We start from the raw sequence: 22,737 nt of genomic DNA, 5'->3' as shown, positions 1-22,737 counted from the left end.
TAAATAAATGTCCGATGGAAACCAAGACGAGGGACATTATTCCGGATACACGAAAACGATTCATAATAACTTTTTATGCTGCTCTGCTGTATGAGGAAGGACTATAGATGAACTAGCTGTACGCGTTGTAGGGCAATGGTTCTTTAATGTTTTATATTAAGACAAAATCACATTACATACGCAGACCCAGGTCTGACATATTTAACTAAAATAACACAATATGTATTTAAATGATTTAAGTTTGGAAACATGATTTTCAGCCTCTTCAAAAGACACTTTCAACTAGATATGTTCTTTACACAGATTTCGAAATGCAATGAATATAATTGAAACATCTGATAAAAAGGATTTTTGTAGACAATCCTTCAAGTAAGAAATTTACAAAATATGTCAAAAGAATTAATGTAAAATAGATTCATGTACTGCAACATGGTGTTGGTTGTTTCGTTTACATTTCATGCTGTAAATGGGGACGTGAATGGTGGTCAAGCAGTGTGCTGTAAACTCTGATGCCAACCATTCCTTGGTAAAGATTGATAACTATCAGACATACACAGATAATCCATCAGTAATCAAACATGTTTTCTCCTTAATTGTATGTTACATTGTGATACATGATATTATATTATGCTATATTATACTACAGTGTGCTGTGCAGGGTGTGATAGCTTTAAGTGCAGTATGTACTCATGCTTTGTAATAAATCATTGTTCTGCAGTAAACTTGCTCTCCTATGACTGCTATTTTTCCTTAAAATGAAAACTGTGTGATAAAATATAAAGGTATTGCCTTTGAGATTCAAATGGGCTTTTCTTGCATTTCATATCAAGGGAAAACACAGTACTGTATGTGACTACCAAAATCAAATTAGCACAACTAGCAACAGAGTTACTATCAGGGGATTTGCTACTCTCTCACAACAATAAACCATGTTCTAGTGAAGCCACTGACAGTGCTTTTAATTACATTGATTGGCAATGAATACAGTACATGTTATAGAAGTAAAACAGTATGCAAACAAGTTAGAACCTGTTACCAGCACCTTCCTCTAAATGTTGCTTTCAGTGGGCAAGGACTGATGAATAGTATTACATTTGACTTTGGTCAAATAGTACTTGAAAAGTATTTGAAGAGGTTTCAACATTTCCACTCTTCTGATGCACACAGACGACTGTGTGATTATGGAATTTCCTGTTTGAAGCTTTTTCATAAGGAGTTCATGGTTTGTGAAGGTAGTGCCCTGCCCCTGATTTTGTCTTCAGTCAATTCATTTTACAATCAGTCAGGAAACTAATCCAAATTCAGAAGCTGCTGTGTTATCTGTTTGTTACTATAACACCCCGACCACATCTGAACACTTGAGTCATCCTGTATACATTTTTACAATACAAAATAAACAAAAATAAGTATTGACAAATATACCCCAAAAGATGTACACATTGATAATTACGAAAGGCATATCTATTAGGCAACAGGGAGATGAGTGGATCATGTGTAGTGTGGCTGTGGAGTATCACGGCCCTCTGAACCAGAATGACATGGAAACAGCTGAACTCAAGCCATGTCATATACTAAACCATGGAGCACACTGTCAATCAATAAAAGTGTCTGTTTTGGTACTAAATTAAGTAAACAAGAATTTATGGATAGGCTTCAGTAGAAGACTTAGAGCTGCGGCCTATCTACAAAACATATAATCTTTGTTGATACACAATTTGTCAATGGATAGTTAAGTAATCTTGAGGTGACGATTGTCTCAAACATGGAGGAAATACCGTTGAATAAGATATTGTGATTATTTAAAAAACAATTCTTAATCAAAGGCTTGAAGTGACTGAATCCTGAAGGCACATTGGATTGAGCCAGATATTGTCATGTCTACAAATTAAATGCTTCCCGCATTACGATCTCAAAGCCGCCCCCTCAGATGTCATAGGGTTGTGTAGTCAGACTCAGACATATCGTAAGTGTTGTCTAAAACTGAACGTCAGGTTCATTTCATATGAAGAGTGCTATGCTCACAGGAAACGTATCACGTCAGATCCTACATAAAATCTGTTTGAGATCAACCATCAAAATGGAGGATAATAGATACTTTAAAGCACACTGAATGCTTTGGCACAAAAATAACAAAAAACAACCTTCAAGTTAAAAGACACATGCGTGAGTTAGAGTAATTGAAATATAGAGTGCGGATTGAAATGGTCTCGTGAAAATATGCCATACTCATTTGCTATCATGCCGTTGAAGTCTACACACAATGGTGACTGCAGTGCAATCAAATAAATAGATAAATACAATACAATACATTACAATCAAATGTCAATGTCAAGGACATAAACGTTAGTTCTATACATGGGGAGGGTAACTCTTTCTTGAGTGTTTCAAGAAATTAAGAGACATACTGTTTTGGCAGCAAAATATATTAAGACGTTTGTGTACAGTATGTGCTCGACCTTATAAATGCAGGCATAAAGTCTGTACAATCAAAGCTTATTATCAACCATAATCGATGCAAAAATAAAAGTGTAACAATTGTTTGTTTCGATTCTCAGTCCAACGGATGCTTTTTGCGAAAGTACATAGTTCTGAATGTGAAATACTGATAACGTGGATATACCTACGTCTCCTCAATCGAACTGAAATACAATAAAGACAAGCCTAGGTAGCACACACATCCACTGTAGTCGTAGAGGGGACTCCTCCCTATGGCACCCTGGACTCACATTCCCATAATCCATCTCCAGAGCTTCACCCGCACACAACTATGGGCCACAGGCGCCACTCTGCCCAACAGGAACATGGGAAATGTAGTCTTTAGATGAACCACTCCTTCTTGTTCTCGTCAATGGTTTCTGTGAAGGCGGGGTCATTGACGATGATGGCCGCGTCGGCGCAGTCTGCCGACTCCGCCCCTTTGGCCTCGTTGGTGTGATAGGAGCCCTTGTGACGGAACATGTGGCGAATCAGGAACACCAGGGTGCACAGGATGCTAAAGATCACCACGGCGATGATTCCTAGGTGACAGGGGGGGGGGGGTTCAGACAACAGACATCAGTCACGTGGATAACTTGGAAGGATATAATATCATCACTGTCATCAAATATTGTATGTTGGGTAATACAAAAAAAAAAAAAAAAAATGACAGCTCAACACTGATGCTTGTGCACCGGGCTGTGGAGGAAACTTGACAGTAGTATTTATACCCCTGCTACTGACGGAGGTGCTCACCTCCAATGATGGCAGAATTCCGGTCTACTCCATCCCGACTGACCCTCTCCTCGTTGAATGGGAACAGAGCACCAGCTAGGACCACAGAGACACACAGACACAGCCTGAAACACACACCTCAGCAACACACTTGTCTTCCCACACGTCTGGGGGAAACGTCAAAGAGGGCGCTTTGCAAAGAAAGAATGCTGCTAGTATCTGAGTAATGCTGCCAGCCCACACGGGAGGCTGGTATATTTAGCCACCAGTCTGTGCACTGTGTGTAGGGAGGAGGTGGAGGTGGGAGGAGGTGGAGGTCTGGGAGCCCAGAGAGAAAGGCTGCTCTTTTCAGCTGCTCTTTCTGTGGGTACTCTAATCTACAACGTTACATGTGACGGGACTCTGTAGAAAGCATTGTGGCAATGGGCCCAGACACACACATGATCACACACACACACAGTGGGCCAGGGATCACAGATGCCCCTCACAGAGGGATGATCACACCATGATCTGTCACCGTGGAGATGAATTACATGCAGGTCACATGATCCAAGATCTCTTCCACCAAACTGAGCACTGACTCACAACAGCTTCAGTGGAAACCCTTGGTAATAAGCAACCAGTTATTCAGCCTCTATTTCTGTCACATATGAAAACCCAACTTCCTCGTATATTAAAGCTATATTTAGTCAGAAAAGAGACAGGAAAGGCCACGGACTAGGATGAATTGACCAGAACAGAGATTCAAAAACATCAATCCCTACCCGAGTCCAGGTGCCAAGGGTCGTTGGCAGAGGCCATGGGGGAGATGGTGAGGGGCGAGGCACCGCAGTTGGACTGGACCAGAATGCCCTGGGTCGTTACCGGGGCGACGATGGTGCCGGACCGCAGCGCAGCCTTGAGGGGGGCGATGTTGTTGAACTGGACCCTGGACAGGCAGCCCACGAAGCCCGGCGTGTTGTACCTCTCGATCAGGATGGGGTCGATCTGGCCAGTCTCTGTGGCAGGCCGTGGGAAAAGACAGGCAGACTCAGCGATGACGTACTTCATGTCTAAAGCGTCTGTGTGACTGAGAATCTCTTTGTCGTTGTTTTAACTGGAATTGATCAATTCTGCTGTGCGTTCGACGCGAAAATGTTATAATTTGAAAAAAACACACCTAGATAGTAATCTAACACTCAGATTGTGTTTTGATTACTCCACAACCATACTAATCATAAAGCCAATCTTTTGTTTCGAAGTGTGCACACACTAAAATAGTCCCACATCACTTCTGAGTGACGAGGCACAACAGCAAACAAACAAACAAACAACAGCAGATCAGAGCAGAGCGTTACCTGTCTGGGCGGATGAGAAGATCTTCTTGAACGCAGTATCGTTTCAGAAAGATCTAACCACAACTGAACAGGTCCTTCTGGTACTGTCCAACTGACCGTCCTCTGTCTGTCTCTCCCTGTCTGTCTCTCCCCGTCTGACTGTCCGTCTGTCTGTCTGTCTCTCTCTCTCTCTCTCTCTCTCTCTCTCTCTCTCTCTCTCTCTCTCTCTCTCTCTCTCTCTCTCTCTCTCTCTCGCTCTCTCGCTCTCCCTCTCTCGCTCTGTCTGTCTGTCTGTCTGTCTGTCTCCCTGTCTGTCTCCCTGTCCGTGTCTGTTATAATGCCACGGTCTCTGTCTGCATTAGTACACCATCCTCCACGACTCTCTTTCTGTCTCTCTCTACAGCATTAGGAAAGCACAGACACCACTGTCACAGTCCAGCAAGCAAGGTAATTCCCTCCTCTGGCAAAGCAGGGCAGAGCTCTGAGAAAACCCTGGACAAAACTCCAGGATCTGGAACAGACTGCAGGCCGTGTCTGCTTTCATAGAACGCCTCACTTCCCTGTCTCCTTTCCTTCTCTGTCCACTGAGGAGTTAAAGGAGTGGGCGGGGCTCGTGCTGTTTCTTACCGTCCTATCCTCACGATCATGCAGGAGAGAGAAGGGGGTAAGCGGGCAGTATTGGGACGCGGCCCAGCCTCTTCAAGCCTCCTAGGCATGATGTCACATATCGGTTTGATAATTTATTCCCAGAGTGCAGCAAAAGCACCCTGGGGAGTCATAAGGCCAACACAATGGGCCGATTCTGTTCGGAGCCAGTGCCTCACTCTCACCAACACCCTCTAAAACAATCCCCTTTGTCTCGACTGAACATTAATTAGAAAAACACATTCCCCTGGACTGGAACCAACACAGAGAAAACAGTTGGAAGGGGTCTGCCTCACCAAACACTTTGCCCAGGAAGATGGTCTTGACCAGGTTGAACTGAGCGTCGGAAGATTCCGGAAGGGTGTATGAGACAGCAGGGTAGTGGTCCAACTGAGGATCAACACAGAACACAGGTTATCATGACAACGAGAGAATAAGACTCCCTTTTTTCCAGAAGCCCCCCTGCGGCAAACACAGGAGCGCACCGCCCTCCAGTGGCGACACTGAGAAGTGCATCTTTGGTTCCAGTGGCTGCTCAAGTGATTGTGCTGACTAATGGCATGCTCTCCCGTATCCTAGGCCGTGCTGTGGTACAATGATACACAAGCCAATTATATATCCTCTGAAATACGTGTTTACGTGAGCATTCCTGCCTCCTCTGTGTGTCACTGCGCTGCTGCAGTAGAAAAGCTCTAATGAGGCCTGGAACTTATTCAGGCTCTCCAGTACTGCTCACACCAGGGGGTGGGCTCCAAACCCCGTCCCAGGAAGAGTTTGATATGGCATCTATAGGAACCCAGACAGAGCTGTACCGCAGTGATGTGTTGGTGTATATGTTAAGTTAAAACTTGGATCTTATTCTGAGGAGGAATAATTAGGGGTAAAACAGCAGGTTTGAGTACAAATGGTTAAATAAATAAAAAATGCACAAAGATGCAATAAAAGCAGAAGTTGTACCTGTAGTGTTGTTTTGGTGTTGTGGAGAATGCTGGACCCCTAATGTTGTGATGTGTTGGTGTTTGGTGTTGTGGAGAATGATGAACCCCTAGTGTTGTTGCTGGGGAGTCAGGTGGCTGAGCGGTTAGGGAATCGGACTAGTAATCTGAAAGTTGCCAGGTCGATTCCCGGCCGTGCCAAATGACGTTGTGTCCTTGGGCAAGGCACTTCACCCTACTTGCCTTGGGGAGAATGTCCCTGTATTTACTGTAAGTCGCTCTGGATAAAAGCGTCTGCTAAATGACTAAATGTTGTGATGTGTTGGTGTTTGGTGTTGTGGAGAATGCTGGACCCCTAGTGTTGTGACGTGTTGTGGAGAATGCTGGACCCCTAGTGTTGTGACGTGTCGGTGTTTGGTGTTGTGGAGAATGCTGGACCCCCTAGTGCCGTAATGTGTTGTGGAGAATGCTGGACCCCTAGTGTTGTGACGTGTTGTGGACAGTGTTGTACCTGCAGCCGTATGTTCCTCAGCTCCCTGGAGAGGTTCACGTGGTGAGGCTGCCCGTTGGCCATGTTGCGCTGGTCCAGGTCGATGACGAAGGCCTCCTTCAGACCTCCCAGGCTGTAGCGTATCTGCAGTGTACCTGGGAGACATCAACGCATCACACAGCATCCTCTATAGGGGCTCAGGTGAGCAGCCCTCGACATGACTAAATCTACCTGGTGGATAACCCAGGAGTGGGTTAGAGGTCAGGGGTCATAGTCTTAAAGGTTGCTGTTGTGTGATAGATCCACCGCTAGGGTAGTCCTGCGTCTGGGCGCTGACCAGTAAGCTAGGGGTTATGTTTTGGAGGATTAGGGGTCAGGGGCTGGAGGTCAAGGGTTAAAGGTTACCGTTATGTCGCAGCACCACGGCCAGGTAGTCCTGTGTCCGGGAGCTGATGTAGACCAGGATGCTGGGGGTGTTGGAGGTGCTGAAGCTGAACACCAGCTCTTCATGAGTCAGGTTGGCTTCTGTGGGAAGGTTCCCTGATAGGCTCTTCATCTCCCGAGCCACAGGAAATTGCGCCTCCGGCAGGAAGTCGTACCGCACTAGGGTTCCTGTCTCGAAGTAGCCCCCCACATCTGTCTCACACACACACACACACATTACCATCTCGTCGATAACTTATAACTCTTATCTGAGCTGAATACTTTTGTAGTTACTTCAGGCTAATTGAGATAACAGCTGCAGTGATCAGTTGTTTACCAGACAGGTGCTTCACTTGGATAACCAGGATGTCCCTGACTCACCCTCAGTGCAGAAGGGTCCGTCGTAGGCAGTCAGCGTGCAGTCACAGGAGTAGCCGTTGTACTTCTCCAGACACTTGCCCCCGTTGCGACAGTGCATCCCGTAGCTGGTGCAGTGACCCTGGCAGCCAGGATTGACCCCCGGTGTGACCTTGGCCCTCTCTTCAAGGTCAAGGGTCACCCCGTTCATCTTCAGAGCCCTGATGCAACCCAGGAAGCCTCTCTGGCCGCCGGAAGCACCTGGAACACAACGGTCGACGCGAGCGGTCGATAGTTAGCCTCCCGTACCCGTCTCCGAAACCGGAAATGCACAACCGGAAATGTTGTTTTCTTCTCAATGAATACAGTGTCTGTCTGTCGTCTGGCATCGGGGGCCTTACCGACGTAGAGCTGGCTGTACAGCTCCAGGCGGGTGTGGCCCTGGGTGGGGGCGGACCGGACGTCCCTGTGCTGCCCGTCCAGCTGCAGCGCCGCCTCCTTCACGTTGCGCTCGGCGACCACGCGGTGCCACTGGTCGTCGTTGAGCGCCGCGGGCGAGCGCACGCTCAGCTCCACCGGCCCGTTCCCCACGTCGAAGGAGAAGGAGATGACGGAGGACCCTGGGGGATGAGAGGGGGATGGAATGGAACACACCCCAGGGAGGAAATGGTTGGAATACGAGTTGCCCGGCGTCAAGAGAACGAGACTGCTTTTGTATTCACAGTTAATTGATGTTTTTCACACCTTTTGGGGACATAGAACGGCGAACATAAGCCTAGCAGAGAGGCGAGAGAGTGATAGTCTCACGCCTCTAACCCCACCTAACCAGATCGCTCCCCTGTTCACACACGTCTATCATCATTATCCTTAGCTTCATTTTACACACACACACACACACACACACCACACGCACACCACCACATGTTCACACACAAGTTCAGTCCTGTCGACACGCAAAAAACCTGTCAAGAATCAGTCAAACGGTGTTCCCTGATGGGTAATGGGTAATCACCCTGGGCCCCTCCACGCCCCTCAGCCCTGGGTCTTGGCAGCAGCCTCCAGTCTAACATAATGAGATCTCACCGTCAGTGATTGAGCTGTTTTCTTGTTACTAGAGCTCTCCATCCTACCTCACCTTTCATTCCCTCTGCGCCTTCTCTGATATGATTTCCCTGACGGCGTATCTATCATCTCTCGTGGAATGTTGTGGGGCTGGCTTTCTCTCTATTCAGAGCATGTAGCGTTTCAGCGGGTTGGCTGCTGTCAATAACATGCATGCGCACACACACGAATGCATACACGTACGTACGCCCACACAGACACACACACAGACACACACACACACACAGACACACACACACACACCTGCTCGGCCCAGATGCACAGCAGACAGACAGGACTGACAGAAAAGCTGGTCCCAGTGGAACTTGGGGACTTGCCAACACTCATCAAAACAAGTGAAAATGCCAAGTGATGCTCCGAGGACAGAATCTTAATGTGCACTCCAGAGGACTGCTCTTTACAGTGAAGATGTGACTGAAATGCAAAGCCCAGAAGAAGAGAGGGGTGAACCCACTTCCTCCTGCAAAGGGCAAGCTACTTCACAAAACATCCTTAACAAATAAAAAAAATAGTAACTTTAACAACACTGTCACCAAAAGCATGTTGCCGGGCTCTGTAGTGTTGCCAGGTTACTGTTTCGTCTTGATGTTTTATCCACCAGAGGGCACTAGCTACATCTCAAACCGGCCAAGAAACGAAAAGGTAACAGAGGCGGAGGAACGAGGCAGCGGAACACGCTGGAAACGGCGGTGGCGGCGGCGGAGGCTAACTGAAGCTTGTGTCCCTGCAGAGGCATCCAGCAGCCCCTGCCACCACGCAAATCAGACGCAAATGTCAGCAGAGCCCAAGTCAATCTAACCACACTGGCTGCTAACAGGACCCTCTCTGTCCCTGTGAACTTTAGATTGATACACGTCGTCTGGTCAGTTCTGAGCGGAGCTTTTAAGAGCGAATTGAATTTAAGATGACAGGATTAAGGGCCTGAATTGATTGGATCAATGATGAAATACCCAGTGATTTGTAAGGATAGGCGCACTCTACTTCCAAAATAAAGGCGATTTAGGGTGCGAGTGAAAAAGACTATTAACTTAAAGTAGAAAACCGCACTCTCAAGCTTGTCTCATTGCTTATTTTGACCAGTTTATTCACAGACGCGTTTCGGCCTTCAGCCATCGTCAGTGTGAGTATGTGAGTATGTGTCACTTGGAAATACCCAGTGACACATACACAAGGCATATAAAAGCAGAAACACACACAATCACACACACAATCACACACACACAATCACACACACACACCTTTCAGTTCTATGCGTATGAAGTCACTGTTGCCTAGGTTCTCCAGGAAGACTCCGTAGGTGGAGGAGGTCTTGAAGTAGAAGGAGATATCAGCGCTGGTCTCTCCCTGGAAGGTTGGGAAGTGCATGTAGGAGGCCGGTGTGTTGAACGAAGCTGCGTTCCAATAGTTACCTGCCACGACAACAACACTGGCATGAGATAGATGGTCACACATAGGAGAAGCATGGAAGTTAACCGAACACACAGATCCTAATCATGACATGAGCTTTACATTTCAACAGGCCTCGTGGCCCTGACTTTGCTGGGAGGGGTAAGGGGTTGGGGGAGGGGTTGTTGAGGTTGGGGGGGGGGGGGGGGTTGGGAAGGTTGGGGGTCACAAACTCACGGTCTCCCTGACAACGAAGGGGCCCGACGGTGAGTTTAGCTTCGGAGCCAGACCGGCTCGTGTCCCCTACCACCACCTGGCTGACTGGCAGGTGGTCCTTATACACCAGCAGGCCCGAGTCCTCTCTCCTGCACACACACACACGCACACACACACACACCCCTGAGTCATCATCCCTGTGCCATGTGTATCTGTAACCTGTCTGTGACTGTGAGTGTCTGGCGCCTCACCACTGCCTCTGGTCGGCATCACAGTTGCAGTAGTGTTTGGGGTCGCTGCAGTTCCGCTCGATCCCACACGCACACTTCTGGATCCCTGGTCCTGAACCCCCCCAGTAAGAGTGCACCTGGTTCGCTCGCCCCACCCACCAAGTGAACGGAGCTCCGTCTGCAAAGAGAGAGAGAGATAGGGGTTAGAGGGAGATGGAGAGAGAGAGAGATAGGGGTTAGAGGAAGATGGAGAGAGAGAGAGATAGGGGTTAGAGGAAGATGGAGAGAGAGAGAGATAGGGGTTAGAGGGTGATGGAGAGAGACACGATACTCAGACAGGAGAGAGACAGAAAAAGAGACAGACAGAATGAGACAGATAAAGGAAGAGAGAGACAAAGAGAGAGAGAGAGAGAGAGAGAGACAGAGAGAGACAAAGAGAGAGAGAGACAGAGAGAGAGAGAGAGAGACAGAGAGAGAGAGAGAGAGAGAGAGAGAGAGAGAGAGAGAGAGAGAGAGAGAGAGAGAGAGAGAGAGAGACAGAGAGAGAGAGACAGAGAGAGAAAGGAAATATTTCCGTTCCTCAGCGGTTCCATCAGCTTAGGCTCTTTGTATTATGGAACAATACATAAATAAAACAGCAGAGCAAATGTACTCTGTGAAATAATAATCCTCTAAAAAGTTTAAATGAGCTTTTGTTTGTCTCAGTCGGAATTGTAATTACATCTCAAATAATGGTCTGCAAAAATGTTTTACACAAATGTATGAGAAACTGAGAAAAGTGGATTTCACTGGAGAGAACCTCGGCGTTATCAGCTTCTGGCGCCACAGGCCCAACGGTGTCTTTGAACATTAATTGCTCCAATAGTACATTATTGAATCTTTTATCTGGTCACAGGTGGATTGAAACAGTTATGCAGTGTTTACATCAGCAGGGGAAATATGGAACAATGGATTCGACTGTGTGTGAGTGTGTGTCTGTGTGTGTCTCTGTGTGTGGGTGTTTGATTTCAGTTCTGACCACCGGGCCAGCGGGGCCTGGGGATGGAGAACAAAGGCAGAGTGCCTACAAGCTGTTCTCCAGCGGTACCTGTGTTCCAAGTGGGTTCCACAGGGTCTACACACGCAGGGAGAACCAGCGCTGTTCTCTCTCCTTGCTGCCTCGCACTCATTCATTATTCAGTGCAACTATGGTAATGAGAGGGAGAAGGTGCTGGATCATGGCCTGAAGGGCAACCCCCCCCCACACACACACACACACACACACACACTCTGTAACATACACTCTGTAACACATACACTCACTCTCTCTTTCACACACACTTATTGTCTTTCAAACACTCTCTCTCTCTCTCTCACACACACACACACACAGACACACACACACACACACACACTCTCTCCAGTGCAGGTCAGAGCAGCCGCAGAGGGCAGCTCCTCAGCGGAGGATGAGGATCTGCCTGTGGGACCAGCGAGACAGACAGCCAATCAGAAGAGACAAAAGCTCAGAGTCCTAAACCAATCACTGGCCTCCCCATCTTAGACCTGTCATAACTGGATAGGTGCGTGTGTAAATGGACACCGAAAAACAGCCATGTGGTCAGACAGACAAAATGGTCCCAGTGCTTAGAAGCTTAAACGCTGTCGGTGTCCACAAAAAAACAGCAATTAAACCCATGGTTGAACTCAGCCCAGCTTCTCCACCACTGTGAGGATTAAAGCTGACACAAAGAGCCGGACACACACTCCACAAATCCTCCGCCACACTCCCTTCTAAACACACACATCAGTTGTTGGTTTTCCTTCCGACTAACAACACAGCCAGCTCACAAAGACATTGTTTGGAGATTGTCAACTCCAGATGAGATCCATAAATCAAAACAAATGAGGTGTAAACAACAAACTGATGATAGCAGTGTTCTGGGGTGTGGAAAGACATGCATGTGGACCACAGAGTCACAGGATTCAGGTGAAATATCCCTAATAGCTATCAAAAAGGAATTTGTTAACTTGTATTTCATTTATATATGCATCTAGCTTTTTTTTTTCTTTACTTGGACCAACTTTACTCTAGCTCATACACTCAGAAGGCAAACAACAAAACAGCCGCTGGCTTGGTTTCCTATATGGAGACAAGATTACCACCACTCTTAGACAAACCTACAGTAGCTTCCTCTAAATGAAGGGCAGTGTTTGCCAAGTCGAATAGATTAGTAGCTGGCATGCTAATAACCATCTGCTAGACAAGCTGACAGCACTTCAATAAAGAAAAACACACAGTGTTTATTATTTGTATGCGTTCTTGTATGGATATGTTGTGTGTGTGTGTGTGTGTGTGTGTGTGTGTGTGTGTGTGTGTGTGTGTGTGAGTATGTTGTGTCATTTTCGCTGGAGAGGATTCTAAAGATCTTTTCAAACAGATTCTCTCAGGCGTTTGGCGGCACATACAAACTCACACACACAAACACGCATCGCGTCAGCTACGCTCTCACCAGTATCCAAGGATCATGGAAGCAGAGAAATGGTACTAGTCCAATAGTGGAGGTGGAGGAGGGAGAGAAATGTCGCTAGTCCCATGGTGGAGGAGGAGTGGGTGTCTTACCTGGGGAGTTAAGCAGGCGAGACATCCTACAGGCGTAGGCCACATGCTGCTCACAGTACTCTGCACTGTCTGTGATTGCTGACACCTAGCAGGAGCCAAACAGAGAGACAGAGCGATGGACGGACAGGCAGAGAGAAAGGTGGAGGTGACCAGACTGATCCGGAAGGATCCGGTGTAGCGTAGGTCTCCAGAGGGTCGGAGGTGAAAGGTCACCTGTTCGGCGGTCATGTTGTAGTTGAGCAGCAGCACGGCCTTGCCCTCTTGGTCGGACCGGCTTATGGACGTCTGAGGAGACAGGTTGTTCCTCACCGTCGTCCACACCTTGTCCTCTGCAACACACGACACACACACACACGGGGGGGGGGGGGGAAAGGAATACAACGTGACACACAGCAACAAACAAGTCCAAGGATTCCCCCCACATACAGTATCCAGCTGGAATGAAAGACCTTGGCTGTTAAGCGCCAGTTTGAGCCGACGGCGCGCCTCACCCGTCATGTTGCAGTTGACCTTGGAGGGGGCGATTGGGCCGCTGCCATCTGGGTCCACCCAGTACGTCCCTGAAGTCTTCCCGAGGTGCTTGTACTCCTCGCAGGACTGCTCGTACACCGCTGAGGGAGCGCACACACACTGCCTCGTCACCTTACTGCCACACTGACAACACTGTGGGAGTGTGTGTGTGTACGAGCGTGTGTGTGTACTGTATGTGTGTGTGTGTGTACTCACAGGTGTGACAGGTGGCCCCAGTGTATCCGGTTCCATTGCAGGAACAGCTGAAGGTGTCCCCGGTCTGGGAACAGTGGCCTCCGTGTTCACAATGATTGGGAACACACCTACAGGAGAGAGAGAGGTAGAGAGAGAGAGAGGTAAAGAGATAGGTAGAGAGAAAGAGAGAGTGAAGTAGAGATGTAAAGAGAGAGAGAGGTAGAGAGATGTAAAGAGAGAGAGAGAGGTAGAGAGATGTAAAGAGAGAGAGAGAGAGGTAGAGAGATGTAAAGAGAGAGAGAGAGGTAGAGAGATGTAAAGAGAGAGAGAGAGGTAGAGACGTAAAGAGAGAGTGGTAGAGCGATGAAAAGAGAGAGAGGTAGAGAGATGTAAAGAGAGAGAGAGAGGTAGAGAGATGTAAAGAGAGAGAGAGGTAGAGAGATGTAAAGAGAGAGAGAGGTAGAGAGAGAAACAAGAGGAGGGGGTATTACTACTTAGCCGTCTTCCCGCTGGCTCCACCATCTCCACTCTCTCCCTCTCTAATGTATGTTGTACGTGCGCTTGTGATATCTGTTTAAAGACGTCCGTGTTTGTAAATGATAAGAATGTAAAATTGTGTCGAATAATTAATTTGCTATATCACAGTTTTATAATCACACTAAAAGCTATGCTTGTATAATTGAAAAGCTTTGACCTTTGTATAATACCACAGCAGAAGCTGAAAAGGTCATGATAAGTGACAGCAATAACCACACAGACATGACTGACTTTCAATTGGGGGTTTGATTGGAACCAACCAGATCGGAACTATGATGCATGCTGGGATTTGTAGTCACAATCTCCATCCCCTCAAATCTCCTGCCTAGTCGAATACACCAGCACTGAACCTGGGCCTTGTTGGACCGCTCAAGACTGCGTTAACCTGCTGAGCCGAGGCCAAGCTTTGAACCACAGGGAGGTTATCAAACACACGGGCACGGTTCAGCAAACCACTTCAGCTACATCAGCTCCACCTGCAGTGTGAGGACGGGTTCCTCTGTGCAGACTTGCTGCTAAGACTGATGGTGAGATCAAAGCCCCTTGTTAACCCTTCCCTGCTTTGAAGTGATCTGACTTGCTCCCCCGGGAAGAGTTCACAACGAGGCATGGCCATCACCATGTCTGTTCACTCAGCTGTACACAGGTACAGCTACACAGGTACAGCTACACAGGTACAGCTGTACCTGTGTAGCTGTACACAGGTACAGCTGTACACAGGTACAGCTGTACACAGGTACAGCTACACAGGTACAGCTACACAGGTACAGCTACACAGGTACAGCTGTACACAGGTACAGCTACACAGGTACAGCTACACAGGTACAGCTACACAGGTACAGCTACACAGGTACAGCTACACAGGTACAGCTGTACACAGGTACAGCTACACAGGTACAGCTACACAGGTACAGCTACACAGGTACAGCTACACAGGTACAGCTGTACACAGGTACAGCTACACAGGTACAGCTACACAGGTACAGCTACACAGGTACAGCTACACAGGTACAGCTACACAGGTACAGCTCCCAGCGCCCAGGCACAATCCCCACATTTGACATGGCTGAACGGCAAAGTGAAATGCAGTTGAAAGTTGAATATTTATGAGTTGAGTTTTAATTTAGACTTATCGCTACTACTCCTGTGATATTGATTGGAACTGTAGTGGCTTCTTCAAACCATCTTCTCGTCTGGCATTTCAAACTGGGTCTCCCACCATTTCATCACTTCAGGGGGGATTCAGTAGGATGTGGGGGTTTCAGTCCGGATTGCAGGAGGAGAATACGAATGGAGAGATATGGATTGTGTTTCAGATAGTGAGTCAGAGTCGTGTTGGAGAGTCAAATCCTCACACTGGGAGAGTGGATTTTAATGAGTGTGAAAGATGAGAATGGAAGAGCTCCTCTCTCTCTACCTCTCTCTCTCTACCTCTCTCTCTCTCTCTACTTCTCTCTCTGTTGCTTTCTCTTTCTCCCACTCACTTTCTCTCCCTGTCTATGTCTCTCTTGCTCTTCCCCTCTCTCTCTCTCCCTGCTAGCTAGACTAACCTTTAGCGGCGATGGGTACTTTCGGATCTTGTGTGACGTGATAAGGATTTGTGTGTTGATTCTTCAAGCCCGTGTGTTTGTCTTTGTGCCTACGGAAGTGTGAGTAACCAGTAGGAGCACACACTGTCTGAGACATCCTCACTAAGCATGGTGTTGGTGGGATTGGATTGATGCCTCTGCGACTGTGTGTTCGTTTGTTCTGCTTATGTTTACGTCCGCATCCGGCGGGAACACGCGCTTAGTAAGACATCCTCCTGTCAGAGCCTGGCTATGCTTGGAAAAGGATTTGGTGTGTGTGTGTGTGTGTGTGTGTGTGTATATATATGTGTGTGTGTGCATGTTTGCGTGTGTGTTTTGTATGTGTGTTGAACAGCAGGGATCGGGTGTGTTAAACCCTAGCTGTGATCCTCTGATTGGAGTGTCTGGCTGGATCTCGCTGTGAAACATCCACTTGATCTGCTCCCCGCTACCTGACACAGCCTGGGCCCCCGCTGAGCCTCAAAGCTGATTGGTCCACATGGCGGCGTGTTGGGAGGGAGGGCCTGGGGTTGGGGAGACTCCGACGGGAAACGCTTCCCCAGCCACACAGAGGAGCTGCTGGTAACTCCTTCAACTTACATTTACATTTAGTCATTTAGCAGACGCTCTTATCCAGAGCGACTTACAGTAAGTACAGGGACATTCCCCCCCGAGGCAAGTAGGGTGAAGTGCCTTGCCCAAGGACACAACGTCATTTGCAATGACCGGGAATCGAACTTCGGATTACTAGCCCGATTCTCTCACCGCTCAGCCACCTGACTCACTTCATTGGTGTGCGGAGCAAAGCATGTGTCGGTGTCGAACCGTTTGATCCGTCTTTTGAAACCAACGTGGCTGATGTCTTTGCTGTGGTGATGTGTTGTCCTAATAGTCAATTATGACTAGGGTTATGTAGAAGTGTCATAGTGATACCTGGATATGATCGCTTCTATGTTGGATTTGACGGTTCTATGTTGAAGTTTCACTCTGGTACCTGTCTATGATGGTTAGATCTCCATAGAGGACGTGATCCCTCTCCATAATGGCGAGGTCTATAGTTAGCTGAACTAGTCTATTATAGACCTTTAGACCTGACTATAGATTTAGTTATTATAATACTATCTAGATCTATAGTCAGCAGGAGACTAGTCTATAATATCTAGATCTATAGTCAGCAGGACCTGTCGATAATGGCTTGGACTATATCATCTATAGTTAGCGATACCTGTCTATGATGGCGCACATGTCCAGGCTGACGTTCTCGAAGGTTCCCATGATGCCTTGCTCCACGGCCCTGAGGTCAGCCAGTTGGTCGTCCACGTGGATGAGCTGCATGCAGCCCTGGAAGGAGCGTCGCGAGGGCGGCGTGCTGGTACGCAGGAAGTATCCTGCCGATGGAACAGGAAACACGGTCACTTGTGATCAATCAGGGTAAATATGGGGGAGGGGCATAGGTTTCAATGAGGTTGTATTCATAGCTCAAAATGAATGGTGAAGAATCTGTCGTCTATCGGATAGGGTGAGGCTTTAACTAGGTTATCTGTTGTTTTCAAGGTGAAAAGCCAGGCGTTGATTATGATTTTGGAACTGTTGTTTTAAACGTATGCTCAAGGGTGTGATCAGGTTCTGGGCACCAACCAATCAGAAAGGATATCAGAAATAGAGACGCTTGTCTCCCTTCGACACCGTGTAAAAACACACTACCACACACAGACAGGCTGTGGAGATGAGCCTGCAGGCTCTGACAAGGGGTTGAGTGGCTCATTATCTGATCATCTCTGGTGTGTCACCTCCCCTACCCCCCAACCCACCTGTTTCAGGAGTGATGTCACACCTCCGGAGTCTACCTGAGGGCCCTGGGGGGCGGGGCCTGGGGGGGTGGGGCGGGGCTGGGGGCGGGGCTGGGGGGCGGGGCTTGTGTACCTCCGAAGTAGTAGGTTCCTCCGGTTCTGATCTGGATGGGAATGGATGTCCGGACTGTGGACGCCTCGTTTCCGTCAATGGTCAGCATGGCGTGGTGCTCGAAGGCCATCATGTGAACAGTGTGCCACTGGCCGTCGTTCAGGCCCGAACCTGCACACACACACACACACACACACACAGATTGGACGTTTCCAAAACGGCGTATAATGACACCTCCGCCCCCCTGAAGCGCTCGAGCAGAGGTGTGCGCCCGTCCTACCTGAGGCGATGTCGATGCGCGTATTCTTCCTCTGCGCCACGCTGATGTAGACGGTGACCTTGCCGTCGGTCAGGCCCACCTCCACCACGCCTTCGCCCAGCGCCGTGTACACCAGCAGCCCGCTGGGGTTCCAGGTGCGGAAGGCCAGGCTGACGGACAGCATGTCGCTGTCACTCTGACCGGGCAGCCGCAGGAAGCTGCTGCTGTTGAAGAAGACGGGGAAGCTCTGCGACTCGGAGCAGGAGAACGTCAGGTTCCGCTGTGGGGGAACGGGGAGGAGAGCGTGGTGAGGAACCGTGACGAGATGACGGGTAGAGCGCGTACCATACGGGCTGGGGTCCTGATAAGGAGACGAGGGTTTGATTCCGGGCTTGGGCCATTTATGTATGTCTTCCCCTCTCTCTCTCTCTCTCTCTCTCTCTCTCTCTCTCTCTCTCTCTCTCTCTCTCTGTATATCACTCTCTCTCTCTCTCTCACTCACTCTCTCTCTCTCTCTCTCTCTCTCTCTCTCTCTATCACTCTCTCTATCACACTCTCTCTCTCTATCTCTCTCTATCACTTTCTCTCTCTCTATCACTCTCTCTCTCACTCTCTCATTTCCTGTCTCTTTTTTTATCCAAGGATGAAACCTCATGTAGTGTAATGTAAATGTTTTCACTTAGCAGACATGACATACAGGGGGGGATTTGAACCATTGACCTCTTGATCTGCAGGCTAAACTACTCAATCACCGAGCTATCCGCCTTTGTCTATCCATACTATCCTCTGTCCACATGATTCCACTACTGGAAACAGAGCCGAAACTCAAAACGCAGAGCCCACATTGATACTGGTATCAGGCGTGTCGCACACATCCTCATCCGACACTATAAACACACATTTCACCAGAGAAGATTTTTCTGCTGCTGACTGCTAAACTGTTAATCTCTGCCGGCCTGTCCAGGGATGCTGAAAGCTTGCAACCCAACACCGGGAACCAGCAGAGACCACCATGGCGCTTAGTAAAAGCATTTGCTCAAACCAAGGCTAAGAGGTACAGGAGAAGGGAGATCAATATTAACACTGGATCTATACATGTCTTCGCATTAATGCTTCGCACTAGGCAACTCACATACATGTACAGTGCACAGTTCGCATGCGTGCACCCAAGGACACACGCCACCACACACCGTCACACACACACACAGTAGTGAAAGAGCAGAGCAGTAATTGCACCTTTGTGCCGAGTTTGGGGGCTTTTGAAGCCTGACACGTCTGCTGGGCTCGAAGTCTCTGTGTGATATTCTTCTGTATAGTCAGCACAGAGACGGGTCTCTTCCATCATGACACACACCCGAGGCCAGACCTTCTCCTCTCTGATGTGTGTCTAAAGCAAGCTGCCCACAAATCCTGTATAACACGGAGCCTTCTGAAGGAGTTCAGGACTGATCTCGGTGCATTTCGGCCTCTGTTGGAGCCCCTGAGCGCTGGGATTAATGAACTAGTCCTGCGGAAGACCATCCCGTATTCCCCTCACGTGTTGCTAAGCTACATCTGAACATGCACAGAAGGAGAGGAAGAAGTGTTTGAAATCTTACGTGTGGAATCGTAACATTTTGAACAGTAACTTAAGATCAGCCTACCTGATATTCAGTCCTGATGATTATATCAAGCCCTACTGACGTGCTATGAAAAACGTACATTTGGTGGGTTACCCCCCCCCCAAACAAAAACAATGATTAAGAGAGATCCCAATTGACTTGTGAAGGGGCTTGGACTCTCCCCCCAGCCCCCTGAGTGCGACCCCTCCGAAGAAGCTCTTACAAAGCTCGAGGTGTCCACTTTCTTCCTCTTCACCAGGTTGGTGATGTTGTCTCCGTTGTAGGTGATGTCCTCCATGCAGCCCACAAAGTTCTCCTTCCCCCCCGAGCTGGGCTTGGAAGAGACGGGCATGCCCCCAAAACTGATCTGTGGGACACAGGAGGAGGGAAGAGAGGACGTAAGAGGAGGGAGGAGAGGAGACAGGAGGAGAGGGGGGGAGAGGAGAGGACGTAAGAGGAGGCAGGAGAGGAGACAGGAGGAGAGAGGAGGGAGGAGAGGACGTAAGAGGAGGGAGGAGAGGAGACAGGAGGAGAGGGGGGGAGAGGAGAGGAGACAGGAGGAGAGAGGAGGGAGGAGAGGAGACAGGAGGAGAGAGGAGGGAGGAGAGGAGACAGGAGGAGAGAGGAGAGGAAGTAAGAGGAGGCAGGAGAGGAGAGGAGACAGGAGGAGAGAGGAGGGAGGAGAGGACGTAAGAGGAGGCAGGAGAGGAGGGAGGAGGAGAGAGGAGAGGACATAAGAGGAGGGAGGAGAGGAGACAGGAGGAGAGAGGAGAGGAGAGGACGTAAGAGGAGGTCAGAATAGAGGCAGAGGAAGAGAAGGAAGTTCAGGGTCTGATTTTTTGTCAATAATTTTTGTCAATAAGGAACAGTTTGTCCTGATTGCTGCTTGAGAACCACACATGGTTTACTGCCTCCAATACTAGCCTTAGACCACACATGTGTCCAGTTGGTCTGACAGTAAGCACTGTGACAGGGTAAGCATTGTGACAGGGTAAGCATTGTGACAGGGTAAGCACTGTGACAGGGTAAGCACTGTGACAGGGTAAGCACTGTGACAGGGTAAACACTGTGACAGGGTAATCACTGTGACAGGGTAAGCAGGCCACTGGGGCTAGAACCCATGCCCCTCAGGGTACAGTATCACGAGGGCCCAGATATGAGAGTCATTTGTCGTCTCAGATCAATAGCTTCTGTCCAAAGCCTTCTGGGAGGCAATCGTTTTCACTTGTTCCTGATTGCATTAACTCGACCTTTCTAATGAAGAAATGTCTGTTCTTTCTGGCGGAGACGAAAGTGCTGCATCTACCTCTCTGAAGCACCCTGCAACTGTCCATCACAGAGAGAGGGGGAGGGGGAGAGAGAAAGAGAGGGAGGGAGGGAGGGAGGGAGGGAGGGAGAAAAATATGGTGTGTGAGGGAGAGAGGGAGAAAGAGAGGGAGGGAGGGGGAGAGAGAAAGAGGGATAAAGATAGTGTGTGAGTGAGAGAGAGAGAGAGAGAGAGAGAGAGAGAGAGAGAGAGAGAGAGAGAGAGAGAGAGAGAGAGAGACAGAGAGGGCTGAGAGGGCACACGTATGTGTGACACCCTGCAGAGGGAGAACGGCCTTTTCCCCTCGCATACCTCATAGTCCAGGTCCAGGTGGTCAAACTCCCCGTTGGTGCGGAAGTGCTGCGTGTGGTGGTCCAACGTGAAGTTCACGTTGCGCCGGTAACGCTCGATGACCACGGAGTGCCAGTGGTCGTCGTCCAGCAGGCTTCCGCTGGTCACCTCCGTGTGGCCCTGGATGGAACCGTACTGGTTGCTTCCTGAAAGGGGCCAATGACGACACAAACAGAAACAATGGGGGTCAGATGGCTGAGCAGTTAGGGTATCAGGCTACCAATCAGAAGGTTGCCGGTTCGATTCCCGGCCATGCAATTGCCGTTGTGTCCCTGGGCAAAGCACTTCACCCTTCTTGCCTCGGGGGGAATGTCCCTGCACTTACTGTAAGTCGCTCTGGATAAGAGCGTCTGCTAAATGACCAGATGTAAACAATGACACTGCCTTGAAAATGAGGAAACACTTCAGTTGGACAAGCATCAAGTGGTTTGTACAAGCACTTTCATCTAAAGCCATACACAAAACGCTACCTTACCAGAAACAGTCACGAATCACCACAATAACGTTTATTGGACACCACAGGAAGTAGGGGTGGGCGGATCGATCTAAAGTACCGATAGTATCGATACCAACATTGGTATCAGTATTGATTGATACTCACGTGATGAGACTGATACTTAAGTTTCAATTTCTGTTCTCTACATTCAGTACACAACTCCCTTTACATCATAGTGGTTGTGAAACACCGCTCCTCTTACTTCGCTCAAGCTCACTTTGCCCCTCCCCCACCTCCCCCACCTTCCCCACCTCCCCACCCCCCCTGCTATGCCGTGAGTTGTTGCCGGCGCGCACGTACAGTAACAAGACTCAGCAGTGCACTATACTAACAGTATTTTTGACAAACCTCTTTGTCCTGTGTTTTATTATGATCATAATCGTGATCAATTAATTCAAGGAAAAATCACAAAATCATCCAATGATCATGGAAATTCTCATTGCATATGGATGAGTAATGCCTCATATTGATTATGATGCATTACTTTCCCCAACACAAAAAAATATATATATTTATATATATTTTCTAAGTAACAAGTATCCGTATTGGTATTGGCAATACTGGCCCTGTATGTACTTGGTATCGGATCGATACCAAATGTTGCAGTATCGCCCACCACTAACAGGAAGCGAGTGAGTGTGGAGTGTTTTACCCAGGTTGATCATGAGTTGTAGTTTGGCTCGGTGCAGCTCCAGGGAGATGTAGTCCCCCTGCTGGCCCTCTCCATGCAACAGGATCCCGCCCCCAGCTGTGGTCTTGAACTTCAGAGAGATCACGTCTTTCAGGATTTTCATTTTCTTCTGCTTGAAGCGGTAGGAGATGACGCTCTGGCCGTCGAAGCTGATTGTGTCCGCCCCTGGACGCACAGGGCACACGGAGCGACATCAGCAACAACAACATCCCCCGTGTTGTGATGGGATGTGGGGCTGAGATTGATGGGAGATTACAAGACGATGCTCCTGTCATGGTAAAGATTTGACTCTGACAATCTGCTCTGTCTGCCTGTCTGCCTGCCTGCCTGCCTGCCTGCCTGTCTGTCTATCTGTCTGCCTTTCTGACAATACGTGTCTAGACAGCAGAGAA

At 48.6% G+C, this 22,737-nt stretch overlaps 1 protein-coding gene across 1 annotated transcript in view; it reads right to left on the bottom strand.

Annotated features, from left to right (window-relative positions):
* Nucleotides 1-131: 131 nt before the first annotated feature.
* cntnap2b (contactin associated protein 2b) overlaps nt 132-22,737 on the bottom strand; it is a 33,039-nt gene continuing 10,433 nt past the window's right edge. Inside the window, exons 5-25 of the mRNA XM_062480706.1 lie at nt 22,307-22,510; nt 21,120-21,304; nt 19,725-19,868; nt 17,922-18,180; nt 17,663-17,812; nt 16,965-17,127; nt 13,656-13,762; nt 13,421-13,540; nt 13,143-13,258; nt 12,930-13,014; nt 10,352-10,508; nt 10,122-10,249; nt 9,737-9,907; nt 7,778-7,996; nt 7,401-7,637; nt 7,002-7,232; nt 6,618-6,751; nt 5,468-5,561; nt 3,975-4,208; nt 3,232-3,306; nt 132-3,017 (exon numbers count right to left, since the gene is read on the bottom strand). Of these exons, the coding sequence (XP_062336690.1) occupies nt 2,818-3,017; nt 3,232-3,306; nt 3,975-4,208; nt 5,468-5,561; nt 6,618-6,751; nt 7,002-7,232; nt 7,401-7,637; nt 7,778-7,996; nt 9,737-9,907; nt 10,122-10,249; nt 10,352-10,508; nt 12,930-13,014; nt 13,143-13,258; nt 13,421-13,540; nt 13,656-13,762; nt 16,965-17,127; nt 17,663-17,812; nt 17,922-18,180; nt 19,725-19,868; nt 21,120-21,304; nt 22,307-22,510 (3,413 nt within the window). The 3' untranslated portion in view covers nt 132-2,817. The remainder of the gene's footprint in view (nt 3,018-3,231; nt 3,307-3,974; nt 4,209-5,467; nt 5,562-6,617; nt 6,752-7,001; nt 7,233-7,400; nt 7,638-7,777; nt 7,997-9,736; nt 9,908-10,121; nt 10,250-10,351; nt 10,509-12,929; nt 13,015-13,142; nt 13,259-13,420; nt 13,541-13,655; nt 13,763-16,964; nt 17,128-17,662; nt 17,813-17,921; nt 18,181-19,724; nt 19,869-21,119; nt 21,305-22,306; nt 22,511-22,737) is intronic.

The sequence above is a fragment of the Osmerus eperlanus genome, chromosome 16 (assembly GCF_963692335.1).
Source record: "Osmerus eperlanus chromosome 16, fOsmEpe2.1, whole genome shotgun sequence".
Lineage (NCBI taxonomy): Eukaryota > Metazoa > Chordata > Actinopteri > Osmeriformes > Osmeridae > Osmerus > Osmerus eperlanus.
The sequence above is the reverse complement of the archived record's forward strand: the minus strand, read 5'-3'. Positions and strand labels throughout refer to the sequence as shown.